At 37.7% G+C, this 17169-nt stretch overlaps 3 protein-coding genes across 3 annotated transcripts; 1 reads left to right on the top strand and 2 right to left on the bottom strand.

The window, feature by feature from the left end:
* Positions 1-2384: 2384 nt before the first annotated feature.
* On the bottom strand, positions 2385-4531 carry AT-HSFA5 (winged-helix DNA-binding transcription factor family protein). The gene is made up of 2 exons (XM_048101320.2): positions 4131-4531; positions 2385-3820 (listed from the first exon to the last, which is right to left on the bottom strand). Exons 1-2 carry the CDS (start codon positions 4347-4349, stop codon positions 2603-2605), a joined length of 1437 nt encoding a protein of 478 aa, XP_047957277.2. The 5' UTR covers positions 4350-4531; the 3' UTR covers positions 2385-2602.
* Positions 4532-8066: 3535 nt separating this feature from the next.
* On the top strand, positions 8067-11063 carry PDIL5-1 (PDI-like 5-1). Its single transcript, XM_048108578.2, has 5 exons — positions 8067-8334; positions 8866-8924; positions 9041-9216; positions 10659-10765; positions 10852-11063. The coding sequence occupies exons 1-4, from the start codon at positions 8197-8199 to the stop codon at positions 10751-10753; spliced, it is 468 nt and encodes a 155-aa protein (XP_047964535.1). The 5' UTR covers positions 8067-8196; the 3' UTR covers positions 10754-10765; positions 10852-11063.
* Positions 11064-14756: 3693 nt separating this feature from the next.
* LOC125186413 (stearoyl-[acyl-carrier-protein] 9-desaturase, chloroplastic-like) lies at positions 14757-16758 on the bottom strand. Its single transcript, XM_089063977.1, has 3 exons — positions 16598-16758; positions 15673-16147; positions 14757-15408 (listed from the first exon to the last, which is right to left on the bottom strand). The coding sequence occupies exons 1-3, from the start codon at positions 16723-16725 to the stop codon at positions 14848-14850; spliced, it is 1164 nt and encodes a 387-aa protein (XP_088920103.1). The 5' UTR covers positions 16726-16758; the 3' UTR covers positions 14757-14847.
* Between the last annotated feature and the right edge of the window lie 411 nt (positions 16759-17169).

Below are 17169 nucleotides of genomic sequence, written 5' to 3'. Positions count from 1 at the left end.
TTTGAATTTTGCTAGAGTGTTGGAGTTGGAACTTGTATAAACCATAACTGTAAAGGTACATCCCTGAAATTCCCTTGTCTCATCCCTTTTATCTCTGTGTTTTATTGCAATTGTTTACTTGCTTTCTGTTTATTTACTACTCCCTCAGTCCATAAAGAGTATGCAATATTTCCTTTCGTCCGTCCCCAAAGAGTATGAACATTCCAATTTTAGAAACTCTCTTCTCTCTAAAGATGTGGGACCCATTCTCCACTAAAAGTACATATAAAACTTTTTCTATCTCTCTCTCTCTCTTATTTTACTAATAATGCATTAAAACCCGTGCCGAACCCAAATTTCATACTTTTGGGGATTGAGAGAGTATTTTTCACAGCATTCAAACCAACCCACAATCGTGTGGGCAAATAGTAGAAGTCTAGTCTTAGATAGTTAATCTTTGATAGCATTTCCTATGTTCGATATCTTCTATGCTTACCATTAGCTATACTGCACTACCTAGTATACTTGCTAGTAGTTGTAGTACTCCCTCTGTCCCATAAAAGTTGAGTCGTATTCCTTTTTAGTCCGTCCCAACAAAGTTGAGTCATTTCCTTTTTTAACTAAAGACAAAACATCTAATCACTTTTATTTTATTCCATCATTTACTTTACTCTCTCTTATCTTTCCTACTTTTTTCATCTCTCCTATTTATTTAATATAAATTCTTAATCTCCGTGCCCAAAAGTTTTGTCTCAACTTTTATGGGACGGAGGGAGTACTAAAAAATAATACTTCAACTTAGGCCTTTATTATTAATTCAATAGTTTAGAAGAGAGAATTAAACAAATTAAATTATAAAAATTTACTAATATATGCAGTGAATAATTATTCTTTTTTATAGCTCATTCAACATATATTTAAAGATCGCATGGCAGGGCAATAGACTCGAAGCGAAGGTCTTTAACATTTGATTAAGTTAGTAAAATTGGACCACTCTTCGTGCAAAAACTGCACCAAAGTAGAGCCAACCATCTATTGGGGGCTATGAATTCTATCACCATTTTTTTCCTGATTTATATCCTTCTTTTCACTTCAATTACTATTTTGCAATTTTCTCTTCCATCTTTTGTAACTAGAATAATTGGGTTCGCTTAGTTATAAATTGTACTCCCTCCGTTCCGTAGTAATAGAGACATTTCATTTTGCGCACTTATTTAAAAAAAATAATTATAATAGTTAAAGTGGAGAAAAAGTAAAGTAAGAAAGAGAATATTGTAAATAAGATTCTTCTCTACATTATTATTTCTCTTACTTTGCTCACTTTTCACTTTAACTATTTAATACTGTATTATTTTTTCAAAACGAGTGCTGAAAATAAAATGTTGGAACGGAGGTGAGTACCAAAACTAGCTTGTTTGTTGAGAATAAATATGTGCCCTGCTCAAATGTCGATACCATTAATGCATGGATATGTTGCTGGATAAAAAGCTGATTGCTTTAAATTTTTTTAAGTTAATCTAAATTTCCTTGCTTGATTTTAAGTGGTCGGTAATTCAAAGCTTGTGATTATTTTATGTTTGAGAGACTTAATTGCATATATGTCACATACTCCCCTCCATCCTATAATCATGTATTCATGTTTGAGCGACTTAAACGAATATATGTCATATACTCTCATTAGTCCTACAATAAGAGTCACATTTTACTTTTACCATAAATGATAGGTGATCTCAGGTTCCATTAACTCACTTAACTTATATTCCACTAACATTTTTCAATCCATTATTCATAACTTTTCACAAAACTCAGGCCCACATTATGTGACCGAGGGAGTTCAAAATTAATGAAAGGTGACTAATTAATAGTACTATATTTTTGTTATTACATTGAAATACACACGACATTAGTCTTATTGTTTCCCACGTTCGATAATGAAATGACCAAAGAAAAAGAAAACAAACAAACAAACAACACCCAAGAGAAGGAATGAAAGCCTTGCACTACAGCCTTGGCTTATCATGGCCACAAAATCATTTCTTAATTCAAAATTTCAAATTATGTTCCAATGTATCAATAAGTTCTACACACTCTCGTTTAACTCCAATTACTTAGTCCCTCCATCCCATAACGCATTCTTTCCTTTTTAGTCCGTCCCACAAGAAGATTCACTTTCTAATTTTGAAAACTCTTTCATATCTAATAAGGTGAGACTCATTCTCCACTAACAATAATTTAATTACTTTTTATTTCTACTTCTCTCTTACTTTACCAATTACTTTACCAATTGTTCATTAAAACTCATGTCTAATCAAAAGTGCATATTCTTTTGGGACGGAAGGAGTATAACTCGTAATCTTTTCAACAAAAAGCAAGCATTGATTGAGAACAGCTGAAATTAAAGACACTTTTGAAGTCAACCGAGTTGTTCATAAGCTTATTCACAATCATAATCACATGATTAAATGGTGAATTTTTTCTTATAAAATAACCACTAGCCACATAAGATTACAAGGTTTATGCATGAGCCGATGATCATATGAGGCAGATAAAAATACCAAAAAAAAAACTAACATATGAATTTCCATGAATCACAACAGATCCAAACAAAGCAATGAAGTTAATTTTAGAGTGTAAGATGTTCCATACCTTTGGTGTTCCTTGCCACGCCTTTGACCGATTTCTTCTCTTCTTGTTCGTCGTAAGGGTTAGCCCTAAAAGAAGAACTGGCCTCTTCAGTATCCGAGCAGCCAGGTCTTTCGGTCAAGAATTGTTCCCAGAACACATCATTCACACGTTTCTGCTCTGTTGCTGGTGCATGCTTTTCAGCATCGGGTGAGGAAGACAAGGCCCGAGCCTCATCCAGACATGTTCTATCAGATGTAGAAGTCTGATGGCCAACATCAATATTATCGCTGTTTGGCCGTGAGGAGGTACACATATCCGAACTTGATTGAGGCATCACGGTGGAGTTCTGGCTCTTATTGAGCTCCAGATGAGACGAAGCAAGAGAGAGGTTCAACAGGCAGGACAGGTGAGCATCACCCTGATCATTTGAAGTCGAGCTATTATGCAAGGAGTGCAGTTTCGGGCTTTTGGGTCCCACTGTGCATGACAAAGACGAATCCATGTGTAGATCTAAAGAAGCCCCGGTATCTGATAGCTCCAACGTTTCAGGGGGGCATATGAAACCCTCTGTTCTCGTATGCATGTCTCTTGGCCATCCCTCGATTCTCCCTTGAGGACTTATCCCATCTTCGTTTGAGCTCTGTGTGCTATGTGAAAGCAGGTTGACATCAGAAATAGCTGTCGATAACTCCAGCCTGAGCGTATTGCAGAAGTCTCGGTCTTGTTCTGTACAATCGAACTCGGGCCTGCAGCTGCTCTCATTGTCCACTGAAACAGTCTCCTGGATCGATTGCACATCATCGGACTGGGGGAGCCTCCTCTTCTTATTATACGCTGAAAAATCCATCGATTCAAGCTTCTGAGCAAGTCGTTCAACAAACTCAGGATTTCGAAGCGACTTATTCAGGTAGCTTAGTAGTTTTTCCTGTCTCTGCTCCATGCTACCTATACGCTGCGTTAAGTCTTCCAACTGCACCTTAGCTGCAGAGTGCTGCTCCTTGAATCCCAATAAGTTTCCTTCAAGAGCAGCCTTCTCGCGCGACAACTTATCAATTTCTTCCTCATATGTCGCTCTTTCAGGATCAACTGAACCTTGAGGCTGACTATGGCTGTGGATAGGCTTTCGACGATGTATATTCTTAAGAAGATGCTTCTGATCCTTGACGAAATCATCGTTAGCAAACTCCCATCTCTCCGGATCAATCTTCCTGAATCCCTACAACCAAAAATGTGCCCTTTACACGTTAGCAACCGTGGTTAAGTCCAATTTGATTACGAATTTCCTACATCCAAAATTGAAATCTAAAAGAGAAGCAAACAAGGAAGTTTTCAGCAACAATGCACAAATTCCCTATGAAGCTACTAGGAAAACGATGTCAACAACTAGAATCAAACACAGCACAATCATGATCATCGAAATTGAAATAAATCGGGTAAAACAGTAAGCGTTCAATACAGAACCCTAATTGAACAATTCAGCGGAAAACGGATGACATAAGAGTTAAATTGATGGAGACGAGACATACGTAGGTGTTGAGCTGGCGAATGAAGCTGGAGAAATTGTTGTGCTTGAAGTAAGAAGGGAGAAGGAGGCGGGCGAATTCCGGTGGATTCCAAACGACGAAGCTCTTCCTGCTCCCACTCCATGATACGATCGCATCGGTCGAGGAGTCGTCCACCATTTCATACGTCTTCTGCAGGAAAGGCGCCGGACCGCCGCCGCCGCCGGAAGCTCCTCCGTCCATTTAGAGACAAGAATTGGGGAATTTCTGATTAACTATTTAGTTGACTGGATTTTTGAAGGATACGGAATTGGAGTTGTTGTTTAGAAACTGTGGATTACGCGTTAATCTACAAACAAAGTAAAGCACTAATTAATTATTCTTTCCCAAATAAAGTTTTCTCTTCGGTGGATCCATCGCAACAAGAAGGTCCTAGATATGCACCAAACCGAATATCTTAAAAATAAAAAGCGTTTTCAGTTATGTAAAAATGAAAAAACAAATGCTTATCGAGAATCATATTCGAAAGAAGCTTACATATACATTAAAGTTTTATTAGGGCATCCATAGTTAGGCGGACTATACGACGTCTTAAGTTTCGCTCTATGCACCGCCATATCAGCATTTTATTCTCCGCTCCTTCCACTCACAATGAGGCGGACTATAACCCGCCGTAAGCCCTGTCCTATAGTTTTTTCTTTTATTTTGTATTTAATTTATGTTTGCAAATATATTAAGCTAAATAAATTTTTAAAAAAAAGGAACACAATTAGATGACAAATCCTACATTTACTTAATTTTTTAAAAAAAGTTACAAAATTAGAAATAAAAAAAGTGCAATGCATATAAAAAGAGGCTAGTCTAGTAATCCCAGCCTGCAACTGAGGCCATCGATCATCCGCTGGAAGGACGCGATTTGAGCTGGGTTGGTCGCCTGCATGAGGGCGTTGTGCGTGTCCAACAACGTCCTATAGTCGGAGGAGGCCACCAAGTCCGTGTAAGCATGTGCCGCATCCAAAGTTGGGGCCGTGGTCGCACTCGGGGTCGGGCTTGGGGTCTGGTTAGGCGGCGCCACGGCGGAGGAGGTCACCTTGCCTTTGCCCTTGGCAGCCTAGATGCCAGGGGACGTCGGGTGGACATCGGTGTGCCGAAATCATCCTCGAACACCGGATGGTTGAGGTCCATTGGAGTTGCGCTGCTGTCGCTACTCGTATAATCACTGATGAGGGTGCGCTTCGCCCTCTTCTTCGCCGACGTCGATTGGGGCAGCACACCTCCAACAAACATCTACTTCTCCTTCAACAGCGCCCAGGACTGGTAGTGCTTGAAATCGTCGTGCAATGACGTGTACGACGACACCGCTTTGTCGCGCACATCCGCGAGACTCTCGCCGCTGCCCTGCTCTCTCTCGCACTTCTCGTACTCCCCCGAGAACAAATGGACCTGCTTCTTTATTTGATCCTAGTGCTTGCGGAGCTGCTCCCTATGGCGCTTGAAAGCGGTCGGTGGCTTGGCCTTGTTATATTTTTCGACTATGCGCTCCTAATACGCAGTAACCTTCTGGTTGTTGGCGAACACCGGATCCTCTGAAATATCAATCCAACATCTCGTCAAGACGATGGATTATTCCACCTGGTAGTTCGTCCTTCCCGGGGCGAACTCTTCATTCACCGCCGTTTGCGGAAACTTCTGGGCTCTTGCCTTGGTCCGCTTCTTCTTGGTGGCGGAGCCGCGGCCGCGTGACGGGGCGGGTGTGCGGGTTGGAGAAGGCTCCATGTCTGACAGCCCGTACGAGTCCGTGCTGAAATCAGGATCGTACTCGGTGGTGTCGAAGGGTCGGTATTCACTGGGCTCTGTACCCGACCACCGTGCATCACCGAACATCAGACTATCCAGATTTGGGTAATCGGGATTCATTTTGTTTGAAACGTTGAAAATAGAGCGTGAAAGGAATGGAAATGGAGTGTGAAAGGAGTGAAAATGAAGTGAAAAATGAGATGTATATATAGTGTGTGAAAATTAAATAAAATTAAAAAAAAAAAAACTGAAAACCGCGTCGCATTGTCCATGTCTCCAACAGTGGCGGACGATGCAACGGACGAAGGGGCGGAGGACGCGCATCGTCCGCGGACGATGGAGAATGACCTTATAAGAAAAGCAAACTTGTTTAATCGTACCTATTAACAAATTTTATACTCCATCTGTCCCACAAAAGATGTCACACTTTCCTTATTAGTTTGTCCCACAAAAATGTCATATTTTCGTTTTTGAAAAAATTTCTCTCTCACATGAATATAAAAATTATATTTTCTCTCTGCATTTAACACACAAAACAAAACCTCCTAAAATCTCGTACCGTCCCACAAGTGTGATATCTTTTGTGGGACGGAGGGAGTATATATTAGTATATTTCTAATAACAAAGTATACTCCGTATTTAAAATAAAATATTTATACAACGTTTATTACTACAATATATGCAAGTCATTGAACAATTAAAATCCCTTCAATCTATAATCTTTAGTTATTGAGTAAATAAATTTTAATTATATTATAATACAAAATAAGAAAAAATATTTGTTTTGTACTATAGTCTATAGAGTATGATGTACACATGACAATATTAAAAAGTTATTGTGAAAATATAGCACTATTTCTAAAGAATGATTTGACAAATAAATTTGAATATGAAATTGGGTAAACATTGAAAAAGGCTTTAGGTGGATTTTTTTTTAAAATCTAGATAGTTTTTTAAGTGCACTGAACAAATTGCATATTACTATCGTATTGCTAAATCTTTTGTGAGTTACTAGGGTTTGGAACTCGGAACAATGTTGGATTTGCCCGAATAGGGGTATAGAGTATGCTTGGCCGATAAACTTTTTCACCGAAATATGGGTCATACCTGAGGGCATAGCAAACAGGTACTCCCTCCGTCCCGCTTAAGATGACACGTTTTCCTTTTTAGTTTGTCCCAACTAAGATGACACATTTCTTTTTTTGGTAACTTTCTCTCTCCAATTAATACACTCAACCACTTTTTCTCACTCCTATTAAAATATTCATCTTTCTTTATCTCTCTACTTTAATACTTACACCCACCTTCTCTCTCTCCAATTAAACACTTTAACCAATAACTCCTAAAACCCCGTGCCGGCTAAGCAATGTGTCATCTTAGCCGGGACGGAGGGAGTAGTAATTTTGTGATGTTTGCGGGGTGAAGGGTTAACCAGTATCGAGATAAGCCGAGGAATGGGGGACCGTCGAGGTATTGATTTTCGCTGGAATTCAGAGGACTTCCATCAGGATCCATTGCTAGAAAGAGAGAAATATTAGATGATGAGAGAATGGAGAGGCGTGAAGTAAAATATGGGCTACATGGGTATATATAAAGAAAAAGAAAAAAAACTATTCCGCCCCGGATAGGCGGTGTCACATCACAATGGGCGTTGATCGACAATGGGCGCGGACGGGATGTAGGCGGTGGGGGCAGGCCACCGATGGGTGGTTTTGCCGCAATGGGCGCCGATCGAGCCCTTATTGTGCGTTCTCTTAGTTTATGTGATAAAAACAAGGTGCTTCCTATAGCCAATCGAGTGAATATGAAAAAAAAATAGAGCTACTTAAATCTATTATTCTCTCCATCCTATCGAAGATAATCTACTTTCTTTTTTGATTTGTCCCAAACTAATTATGACTCATTACTAAAACAGATACACATTTTATTTCTATTTTTTTTCCTTTTTTATTTACTCTCTCCACCTAATATAAAAAATAAAATTGTATAAAATCTCGGAGTCAATCTTTCATGGTACACATTGATAAATATTAGTGAAAATTATTAAGAAAGAGAACAAAAGATTAAAAAAATTAATAAAAATACATCGCAGGTCTACGATTAAAGTGTTGTTCTTGTGAAAAAACGAGAAATATATCTGGTTAAAAAAAAAACTTGAAAAACGTAAGTTCACATTAATAATTGGGTATTTCGATCTAAGAATTTAGGGCTCTTCTTCTTCTCGAGCTCTCCGAGTCATCATCAGTGTTCTAACCGGCGGCTTCATCCACTCCGCGATCTGAGTTCGATCGCGATGCGGCGTCGGTTGCCCAATCTCTCAATTTCTGTCATATTATTATTTTGTTGCTCCATTTTCATCTTCAGCTCGATCAGCAATCCGTCTGTAAATGCTGAAGTCATAACCCTTAATTCCGAAATTTTTAATGACAAGGTATGCTTTATTGCACTTCACCTTCAGCAATGGATTCTGTTTTCTGATTAGCTCTTAGATCACGCCCACGGTTGTTTGTCGTTATGTTTTCTACTTTAAAATACTGATTTCAGTCTGTTTGTGCTAAATCAACTTAGATATTATTAGGAATCAACATATAAGTTTAGATACACACTCACTATCTTCCTTTAACTAATAATTTGTAGCTCTAGGGTTGGGTTGTGTGTTTAATTTCTAATATATTAGTATGAAATCTGCTTCTGAGGATTAGGCATTCTTGTTTGATCCTACCAATTAGCAAATCATAGTTGTATTTGTGTTTCATTGGAGCAGGTTCTTACATAAGTTCTCTTCTGCATATATTATACATATATTTTAGCAGCGTAGTAAATTACAGCAGATAACTTCGTGTGGTAGACATCCTTGCAAGAAATTATGTGAATGTTTGATGAGCAAAGAAATGGTGATCTGAGTAGCCTTGGTTCTGTTGTGTTTCGTTCAAGATTTTGAGCTGGTATATGGTTTGTTCAGATGCAGGAGAAAGATACTGCATGGTTCGTCAAGTTCTGTGTCCCTTGGTGCAAGCACTGGTAAACTTTATCTGTTAGTGCCTTGGTGGCCTTCTTTTTCTTTCTTATCCAAGCATCATGTGTGAACTTGGACCCAAATTATTGTTAGCTTAGTGATATTCTAAAGTTGTTTCCAGCAAGAACTTAGGGACACTATGGGAGGATTTGGGGAAGGAGATGGAAGGTGAAGATGAAATTGAGATCGGAGAGGTTGATTGTGGCACAGATAAACCAGTGTGTTCTAAGGTGGATATTCATTCATATCCCACCTTCAAGTTGTTTTATAATGGAGAAGAAGTTGCAAAATACCAAGGTGAGACTATACTTTTTATAAGAAGTCAATGCTTGGTTCTTTTATTCTTTCCTCCTAACTATATTGGCTTAGCCCTTTAGTGATTTGTTACTAATTTTTTTTATGTGAGTCATTGCTTAACATTTCATCATCCTGTGGCGTTGTTAACTGGTCTTTGGTGCAAAAGTCAGTCAACTTATTGATTTGAAATGGCCAGTAAGTTGTTGATGTGCTGTTTCTTGGATTCTTACCTGATATTGTAAAAAGAGACAGAACCTCAAAACTAGTTAACAGAAGCTCACCTAATGTTGTAAAAAGAGGCAAGAGCTCTAACTGGTTAATGGAATAGTATGGAGGAAAATCTTTTTTGTTCCACCCCTAAGCCTAAATTTTCAATGTTAAAATCCCTAGTACGCATCTATTTCGATTCTGATCTTGGTCATGTTCTAAACCTTTAAGAATTAGTAGAATATAGATTACCTGTAACTTCAAAGGAATAAAAATCTCAAGTCTGTAATTTCAGTTTAATACATGTCGTGCTGGAAGTGATGCTAAATTAAATTAATAACAGAAGTTAAAATGGTAGAGCTTTTCCCTAGGACTAGGATGTATATAATTTACCTGATATCGATGGGTTTAGTTAAGGGTAGATGGTCACACCACTTAAAGTTAAAACTAATTTGGGGTTGCGTAAGAAGACTTACCGCAAGAGCTGAGATGTTGATAGTGACGCATGGATGACATTGTTAGATTCCTTCCAAGCAGTTAAGTAAAGACTAAGTACTGAGACTTTGTTAGTCACTTACTTTTGTTAATGGTTTTTATGCTCTTTTATGAAATTTTAGCTTGACCAGGAAATGCTTGTATAACAATAAGAAAATTGGGCAAGGAACTTAGTTGGATAATATCTTATTCTTATTGATGAATATTTGTGAAATATTGTGAATTTGTGATGCTAAAAGAATTACCTAGGTGATCCAATATGACAAACAAGTCTCTCCCTCTCTCTCTTTTCTCTACACCCCTACCCAGTGGGGGAAGAGTTTCAAAAGTACTTCCAATGTGTATATAAAGTTCCAAGTATAATTTTATTTCTGGGATTTAAAGTATGAAAAGCCTTGTGCTTGGAGAGCATAAACCTGCTACTATATGTTACTGGATTACCCTGGCATCCCCTTGTCTTCTCTATAAATTTTACTTTCTATAGTGATGTTTTCATTCACCGCTGATGCAAATATTTTGACAGACAGATATTATAAGGTTCATAGGTGTTTATTTGGAATACTATATAGTATATACTCTGTCCATTTGTGACTCTTCGGAAGTTTCCTTGTCCATATGTGATAATTCAGACCGATACAATCAAAATGTATCAACAGTCTGTGGGACTATTTTGTCGAATGTGATCTGTCTGCAGTATCATAGCTTGCACTAGATTAACCTTTGCAAAATGAATGTCACAGGAACTAGGGATGTCGAGTCACTCAAAAGATTTGCTCTAGAAGAAACACTTCAAGCAGCTACAAAAGCACAACTCAGTGATGATGCTGAGTTATAACTTACCCCTCAGGTAGCCATGACTTCCATTTATTTTCTACCACTGATGAATACCACCATGCGTTATACATTCTTCTTACCGAATCTTCACTCGTGCAGGTCAAGACAGATAGCCGCATGTGTCCTTGGCCACTATCCTTGCAGTTTTACAACAGCAGCTTTCTTACCTTTTGTTCGAAACAGATTATTCAGTTACTCTTTTTGTTTAGAAATAGATTTCCCTTACAGACCTTTTATTATTAGATCATTTGTTAAGCAAAATTTTGCTTCATGAGAAAACTATTAGGAGACAAATATGAGTTATGTTGTCATGGTGCTTTGCTGATTAATTAGCACACCCAACTTTGCTAAAAAATAAATAAATATAACGACTCAAAGATGGAAAATAAAAAAACGAGAGCAGAGATGTAAAGTAACTTTACATTGTTAAATTAAGTCTGTACTCGAAACTAAATTTGCATAGTCATTCACTACCCTCATAAGACGTGACAAAACGACTTATTTCAAAAAAAAAAAAAAGGAAAATAAGCACCGGAAACTGCAAAATATGAAACCAAAAAAGGATGTGATCAAAATTAAGGCTGAAAATGGGTTCAGTATTTACTTGCTCCCTTCTGGGCAACAACCTTTTTAACTGATGTGAATCGTTTTATTTGGAATTGATTTTATAAACTAGAACCTTGTTAGGCATCCACATGGGGCAGAGGATAGCCCGGACAATGCATCCTCCGCCCTATAGTCTGCCACTGCAGCACCATGGAGGATGCCACTTCCATCCTCCGCGCCCTATGCATCATCCGCAGATGATGCACCATTTTTTGCATCCTCCGGCCTATCCTCCGCCCCATTGTAGGGGATAAGGAGGATAGTCCGGACGATGCACACATTTTTTTATTTTATTTTTATTTTTATTTTTTTGTATTTTCTTCTATATATATCACAATTTTTTTTTACTTCATTTCACACCTTTCACTCCACTCTCTTCCCCATCTCAATTTCTTTCTAAATTCAATAATGAATTCCGAAGATTTTCATATTTGCAAGCATAAAATATAAAAAAAATAAAAAATAAGTACTGACAATAGAATATGCATTTAATTTGTGGTGTTTTTTTTTTTATTTTTATTCTTGCTAATTGATATATTTGCAAAAATAAAAAATAAAAAATAAATACAAAATAAGAGTTAAAATTATATGGCGGGTTATAGTCCGCCCCATTGCAGGTAGAGTGGTAGGAGGATAGAATGATGATGTGGCGGAGCATAGGGCGGGGTTTAGTCCGGGCTATCCTCCGCCCCATTGTGGATGCCCTTAACGGATGTGAATCAAATTATAGTGTTATTTGGAATTTATTTTATACACTTTTATGGTGAAGAATAGATTTATTTTGATGTCATTTCTGGGCTAAATGCTAAATTTCAAAGAGAAGAAGCAAAAACAAGTTTGGACAAGAAAATGAAAAGGATAACACTCCTGTGGAAAGGATCCCATTGGTTAGCTATAGTGGAGAAAATTCATAATATGGTCTCAATTCACTAACCGTTCGAAATTTAAGATTAAATTCGTTGACCTTTCGAAATATAGGATCGAGGCATGCAATTTTGTCAGAAGATGCGGTTTTAGCTTTTTCTCTCTTTTTCATATTATTTTCCTCTCATAAAATATATAAATAACCAAATTACCCCATTTGAGATTAAATATTAGGCACTCTTGCCTATTCATGGATCATCACAAAGCTTTTCCGACCTTCTCTCTACAAATCTCACAAATCTCAATTACCCCATTTGAGATTAAATATTAGGCACGACTTACATCATCTTCCCACATAATTTTTTTTAGCAATTTGAAAGTAGCGAGGAATTGCTATGAGGATTACTGCTCATTTTTTCTTGAGGTGCCGTTGTCTACATTCACTCAGTCTAGATGCAAAAGCCTCATATCACTACTTGCAAGAACATGTTTTTTTATGATATTTTGGCAAAGAGCTCACTGAGTATTTCAAAATACTCAGCCCTGCATGTGTTTTCCTTATGTGCAGGTTGAATGATGACGAGCGGTGACGGGTGTTGAGCAGCTTAATTAATTAATATGGATATGTTGAACTCTAAGTGTAGTTGTGTCACCATATATAGCTATGCTTTTCTCTTGGTCGTTTTCCGCTGAATTTTTTATACTCTTTAGAATTTCTTTTTGGAATATTTGCATCTTGCTTTCGGTTGTGGCCTTAGCCCTTTTCTCGTGATTTTGTCTTGGATACTATATCGTACTTTTAAGGTTTTGACCATCATTTATGATATCTATCTTCCTTTGAACTTCTAGGTTAAGTTGTTGCATTAAATACTCTGATATTTTTTCCATTTCTTTTGGTTAGTACTCTTTAAATGAAACCCTAGCCTATGTTTACTTCTTGGGAGTCGGTTTTGGGTAACAACAGCCGCATTTATTATACCCTAGGAGGGCGGGCTGTTACAATAATTTTATCATTGTAAATGAAATAGTTCCTACAAACAATAGAACAAGATTATATGAAACAATTGGACATTCAAGGTGGAACTAGAGTTGCTTGACAAAACATAGTACTCCCTATCAGTTTTCCATTTTGGTCATACTTTTAGTAGTTAGCCCTACATTCCACTACTTATTTTACTCACATTAAATTATATGACTAATATATAAAAGCGAGACTTATATTTTGTCAAGCAACTCTAGTTCCACCTTGAATGTCCAATTGTTTCATATAATCTTGTTCTATTGTTTGTAGGAACTATTTCATTTACTAATATATAAAAGCGAGATTTATATTTTGTCAAGCAACTCTAGTTCCACCTTGAATGTCCAATTGATGCATATAATCTTGTTCTATTGTTTGTAGGAACTATTTAATTACTAAACCCTAAATTTTTTCAACTCTCTTTCCTTTACATCTCTTAGAATCTGTGCCAGGTCATATTGAGGGACGAAGAGAATACTTAAAAATGAACATTAAAACATGAAGTTGTAAATTGTTTGAGGGAACCACAGCTCTAATGATACAAAAGACAAGTGTGACAAGAGAATAGCTAGACTCGGTGAGATTCTAATATTCGAGTAGGGCTGCTGACTGGATCTGAAAACAGGCTTTGGTTGAAAGGGGAAGAAAAGGTCACCTTGGAACAGAGTACTCTAAAAGGTGATGGAAAAACCATAGACGAACCACAAAACAACAGGTAACATTATTTATGGCCTTGTTTTATGTTATCATAAAACATTCTTTTATTAACTTAATCATGTTATCAATCTAAAACAATATGTCTTTACCAAATTAACAACATATTATATATAGAAAATCATAGTAATATTATATTATGGAAAAATTGAGAAATTCATGTTTTTATCAATCTAAAACAATGTCTTTACCAAATTAACAACATATTATATATAGAAAATCATAGTAATATTATATTATGGAAAAATTGAGAAATTCATGTTTTTAATGATTTAATTTTGATGTTATATTTATTTTGTTTGTGGTTTTAGCTGGTTGTATATCAAATGTTTGATAAATTCATTTTTGTTTCCGGTTCGCGGGTTTAGGCAGGGTTATTTCTATTGGACTACTGAGTTTACATTGTGTTGGCCCAAATCTGATGCTTTTAATTTACTACTACTATTTTATTGGGCCCAACATAAATGCACACGTGCTTAATTACACCAGCAGCTCTACTCTACACCTAATGTGGTTCAGTTACATCTCTAAACCTAGTTAGTTTATTTGTAGATTAGAGGGTAAATACCCTCTCGAAGAAGCATATGAAGTTGCCAAGATATGTATGCCAAAAATGTCCGAGATTGTAGGCGTGCTTGAATCATTGTTTGGTTATGTTTTGGATGCTTGTAAAGGAAATTGTTACAAACTCTCAATTAGTATATGAGTGTATATACTAAGTCTAGTCCTCTGAATATGGAATGGTCTTAGCAGATGAAAATGTTGAGTGATGATTGATGAAGTGAGATGAGAAAAACGGAACTATATATGACATGGATTGTCTACGAATATCATACTTGAAAATGGCACACAACAATCAACCATAAGGTGCAAAAATTACTACTTCCGTCTCAGAGTTGCACTTGTGTGTCGTATATCCAGCTGAACGGGACCTTTGGCGCCTGCTTTGCCATCCCTCGAGCTCTCTCCCCTAGACGTCTGATTCTCGGAGACAAATTACAGACGAAGTCTTGAGCTTCTTGCCCCTCTGCGGATAGCCCAGTTATATTTTCAACCTTCCATCGCGCAACCAAGTGCTCTAAGATGTCTGCGTAGTCTCCTGCCGTGTAGACCCCAAGGCGTTGGCCGACAGCCGAGAAGTGGTGGAAGAGGTTGTCATCGCGACCATCGTACATCAAGTGTGCGGGCATCGAGATTTTCTTTTTCATCATGTCCGCGAAAGCCAGCATAGTTGCATCAGGGTCGACCTCGAACAGCTTCTCCGCTATCTTGGTGTATGCAGTTTCATGGCGTTTCTCATCCGCAGCAATGGTGCCACATATCTGAGCCAACTTGATGTCACCGTGCTTCGTGGCTTGTCGGGCCGTGTTTGCGTGGGCCACGAACGTAGCCCTTTCTTGGAAAGATGTGTAGATGGATCCGAGATACGGGTTGTTTTCTAGCCCAGGGTCCTGCAAAAAGTTTCATGTAAGACCATCTCACGGATCCTATGTCAATATCCAATGATCCCTTCGTCCGCCATTTATAATCTCATGCGAGTTTTAAATTTTTTTATTTTTTAAAAGAAAAGTCAGGTTGTTTAACTCGTGTGGTGAGTTGGTCAAGCGGTAAAGAGGTTAATGTCTGAGGCCAAAGGTCTCATGTTCGAGACATAATACAACACATACACTCACACACACAACTCAAAATATATAGAAAAATAATGTACTAGTTACCATCCCCAACCCGATCAGATGCTGGATAGTCTTCTCGACTTGCTTCATGTCAACTCTCCCGGAAAGGTAAAGATACTTATTCAGAAGGTCTCCGTGTCTATTCTCCTCCGCAGTCCATGCCCTCGCCCAGATTGCCCAAGGAGTTGCGTCCGTCCCCGTCTCATCCCTCATCCCATCCATGGTGTTCAGCATTGCCAGGTAAGTCGGGAGGGCTTCCTCAGTGATCATATTCCCGACTAGAACAACAAAATAATCGGCGGGAATCTCCTTAGCTCTCTCTCTCAGTTCCTTCACCTGGTCATGGAATCCATCGGAGGAAGGATCAGGCAAGAAATCCTGAGGCTGCCAACACTTCTCCACAGGTTTGAGGTGAAGCAGGATATTGTCATGAGCCCATCCTTCTATGGATTTGAGGATCTTGATCTTGTGAGGGGGCATCGAGTGTGTGACTTGAACACGTGCCTCACTGGCTGGTCTGAAAAGCAAATGTTTCATTTTTAATGGGATAGAAGGAGAGTACTTGGTAATGGACCCTACATACCACTAACTTTATCTCACCCACATTTTTATATAAATCTAATATGTAAAAGTTGGACTCACATCCCACTAACATTTTCAACCAACTTTCTGTGCGGGTCAAAACTCCCCTTTTATTGGTGGATAGAGGGAGTATCAGTTATCTTAGTAAAAAGAAACTTACTATAAATTGAAAAACAAGATTATTTTTCGTGGACCTATGTAGCATTCGTTTTCTAATTAAAGGTGAGTGGAATGTGAATAACTTATCATATATGGTAAAAGTAAAATATGACTCTTATTGATGGACGGACCGAAATAACAAAAATGGACTCATATTCTCGGACAGAGGGAGTAGAAACTACAACACTAACCCGTGTTTTATATAAAAAAAAAAATCACAACTTACCGTGAACGAGAAGGAAGAGCGGAAGCCACGAAGAATTTAGGATATCTGCAGCTGCCGGCGGAGGAAGGAAGAGCGAAAGAGAGGCATTTTCTTGATTCAAAGTTAAGTACATTCACCTTCATTGCCATTAATTCTCCTTCCTATGCAAACAGAATATTGCAATGGAGAGATAGATTTCGTACGGGCTTGTTTGTTTTTTGTCACTACATTTTGTGATCATTTTATTCTCATGTTTACGTGTGTTGCGTGTAAAATGATAGAGTAAATGACCATATTGCCCTTTATGCACTTGTATTCTAGGTTTATTAATCTTAATAAATACACGTTCTTCCCTTTACCAGGAGAGTTTGGTTTGTTATTATTTTTCTCTGAAGCAGAAAAAAATTTGTTCTTGTAAATATAAATTCAAAACAAATAAGAAATCACAACTAATTTCTCATGTATATATTTTTATGAGTAAAGTTCATTTTTATTCCGAAATATATATATATCTAAATTTTCTGACTTTGTTCTATTAACGTTAAGCTTGATACTATAGTCTTTACATTTTAGTAATATTGTACTCGGTCCGT

Source organism: Salvia hispanica, chromosome 2, assembly GCF_029641045.1.
Source record: "Salvia hispanica isolate PSC_SH4W2 chromosome 2, Shi_PSC_v1, whole genome shotgun sequence".
Lineage (NCBI taxonomy): Eukaryota > Viridiplantae > Streptophyta > Magnoliopsida > Lamiales > Lamiaceae > Salvia > Salvia hispanica.
The sequence above is the reverse complement of the archived record's forward strand: the minus strand, read 5'-3'. Positions and strand labels throughout refer to the sequence as shown.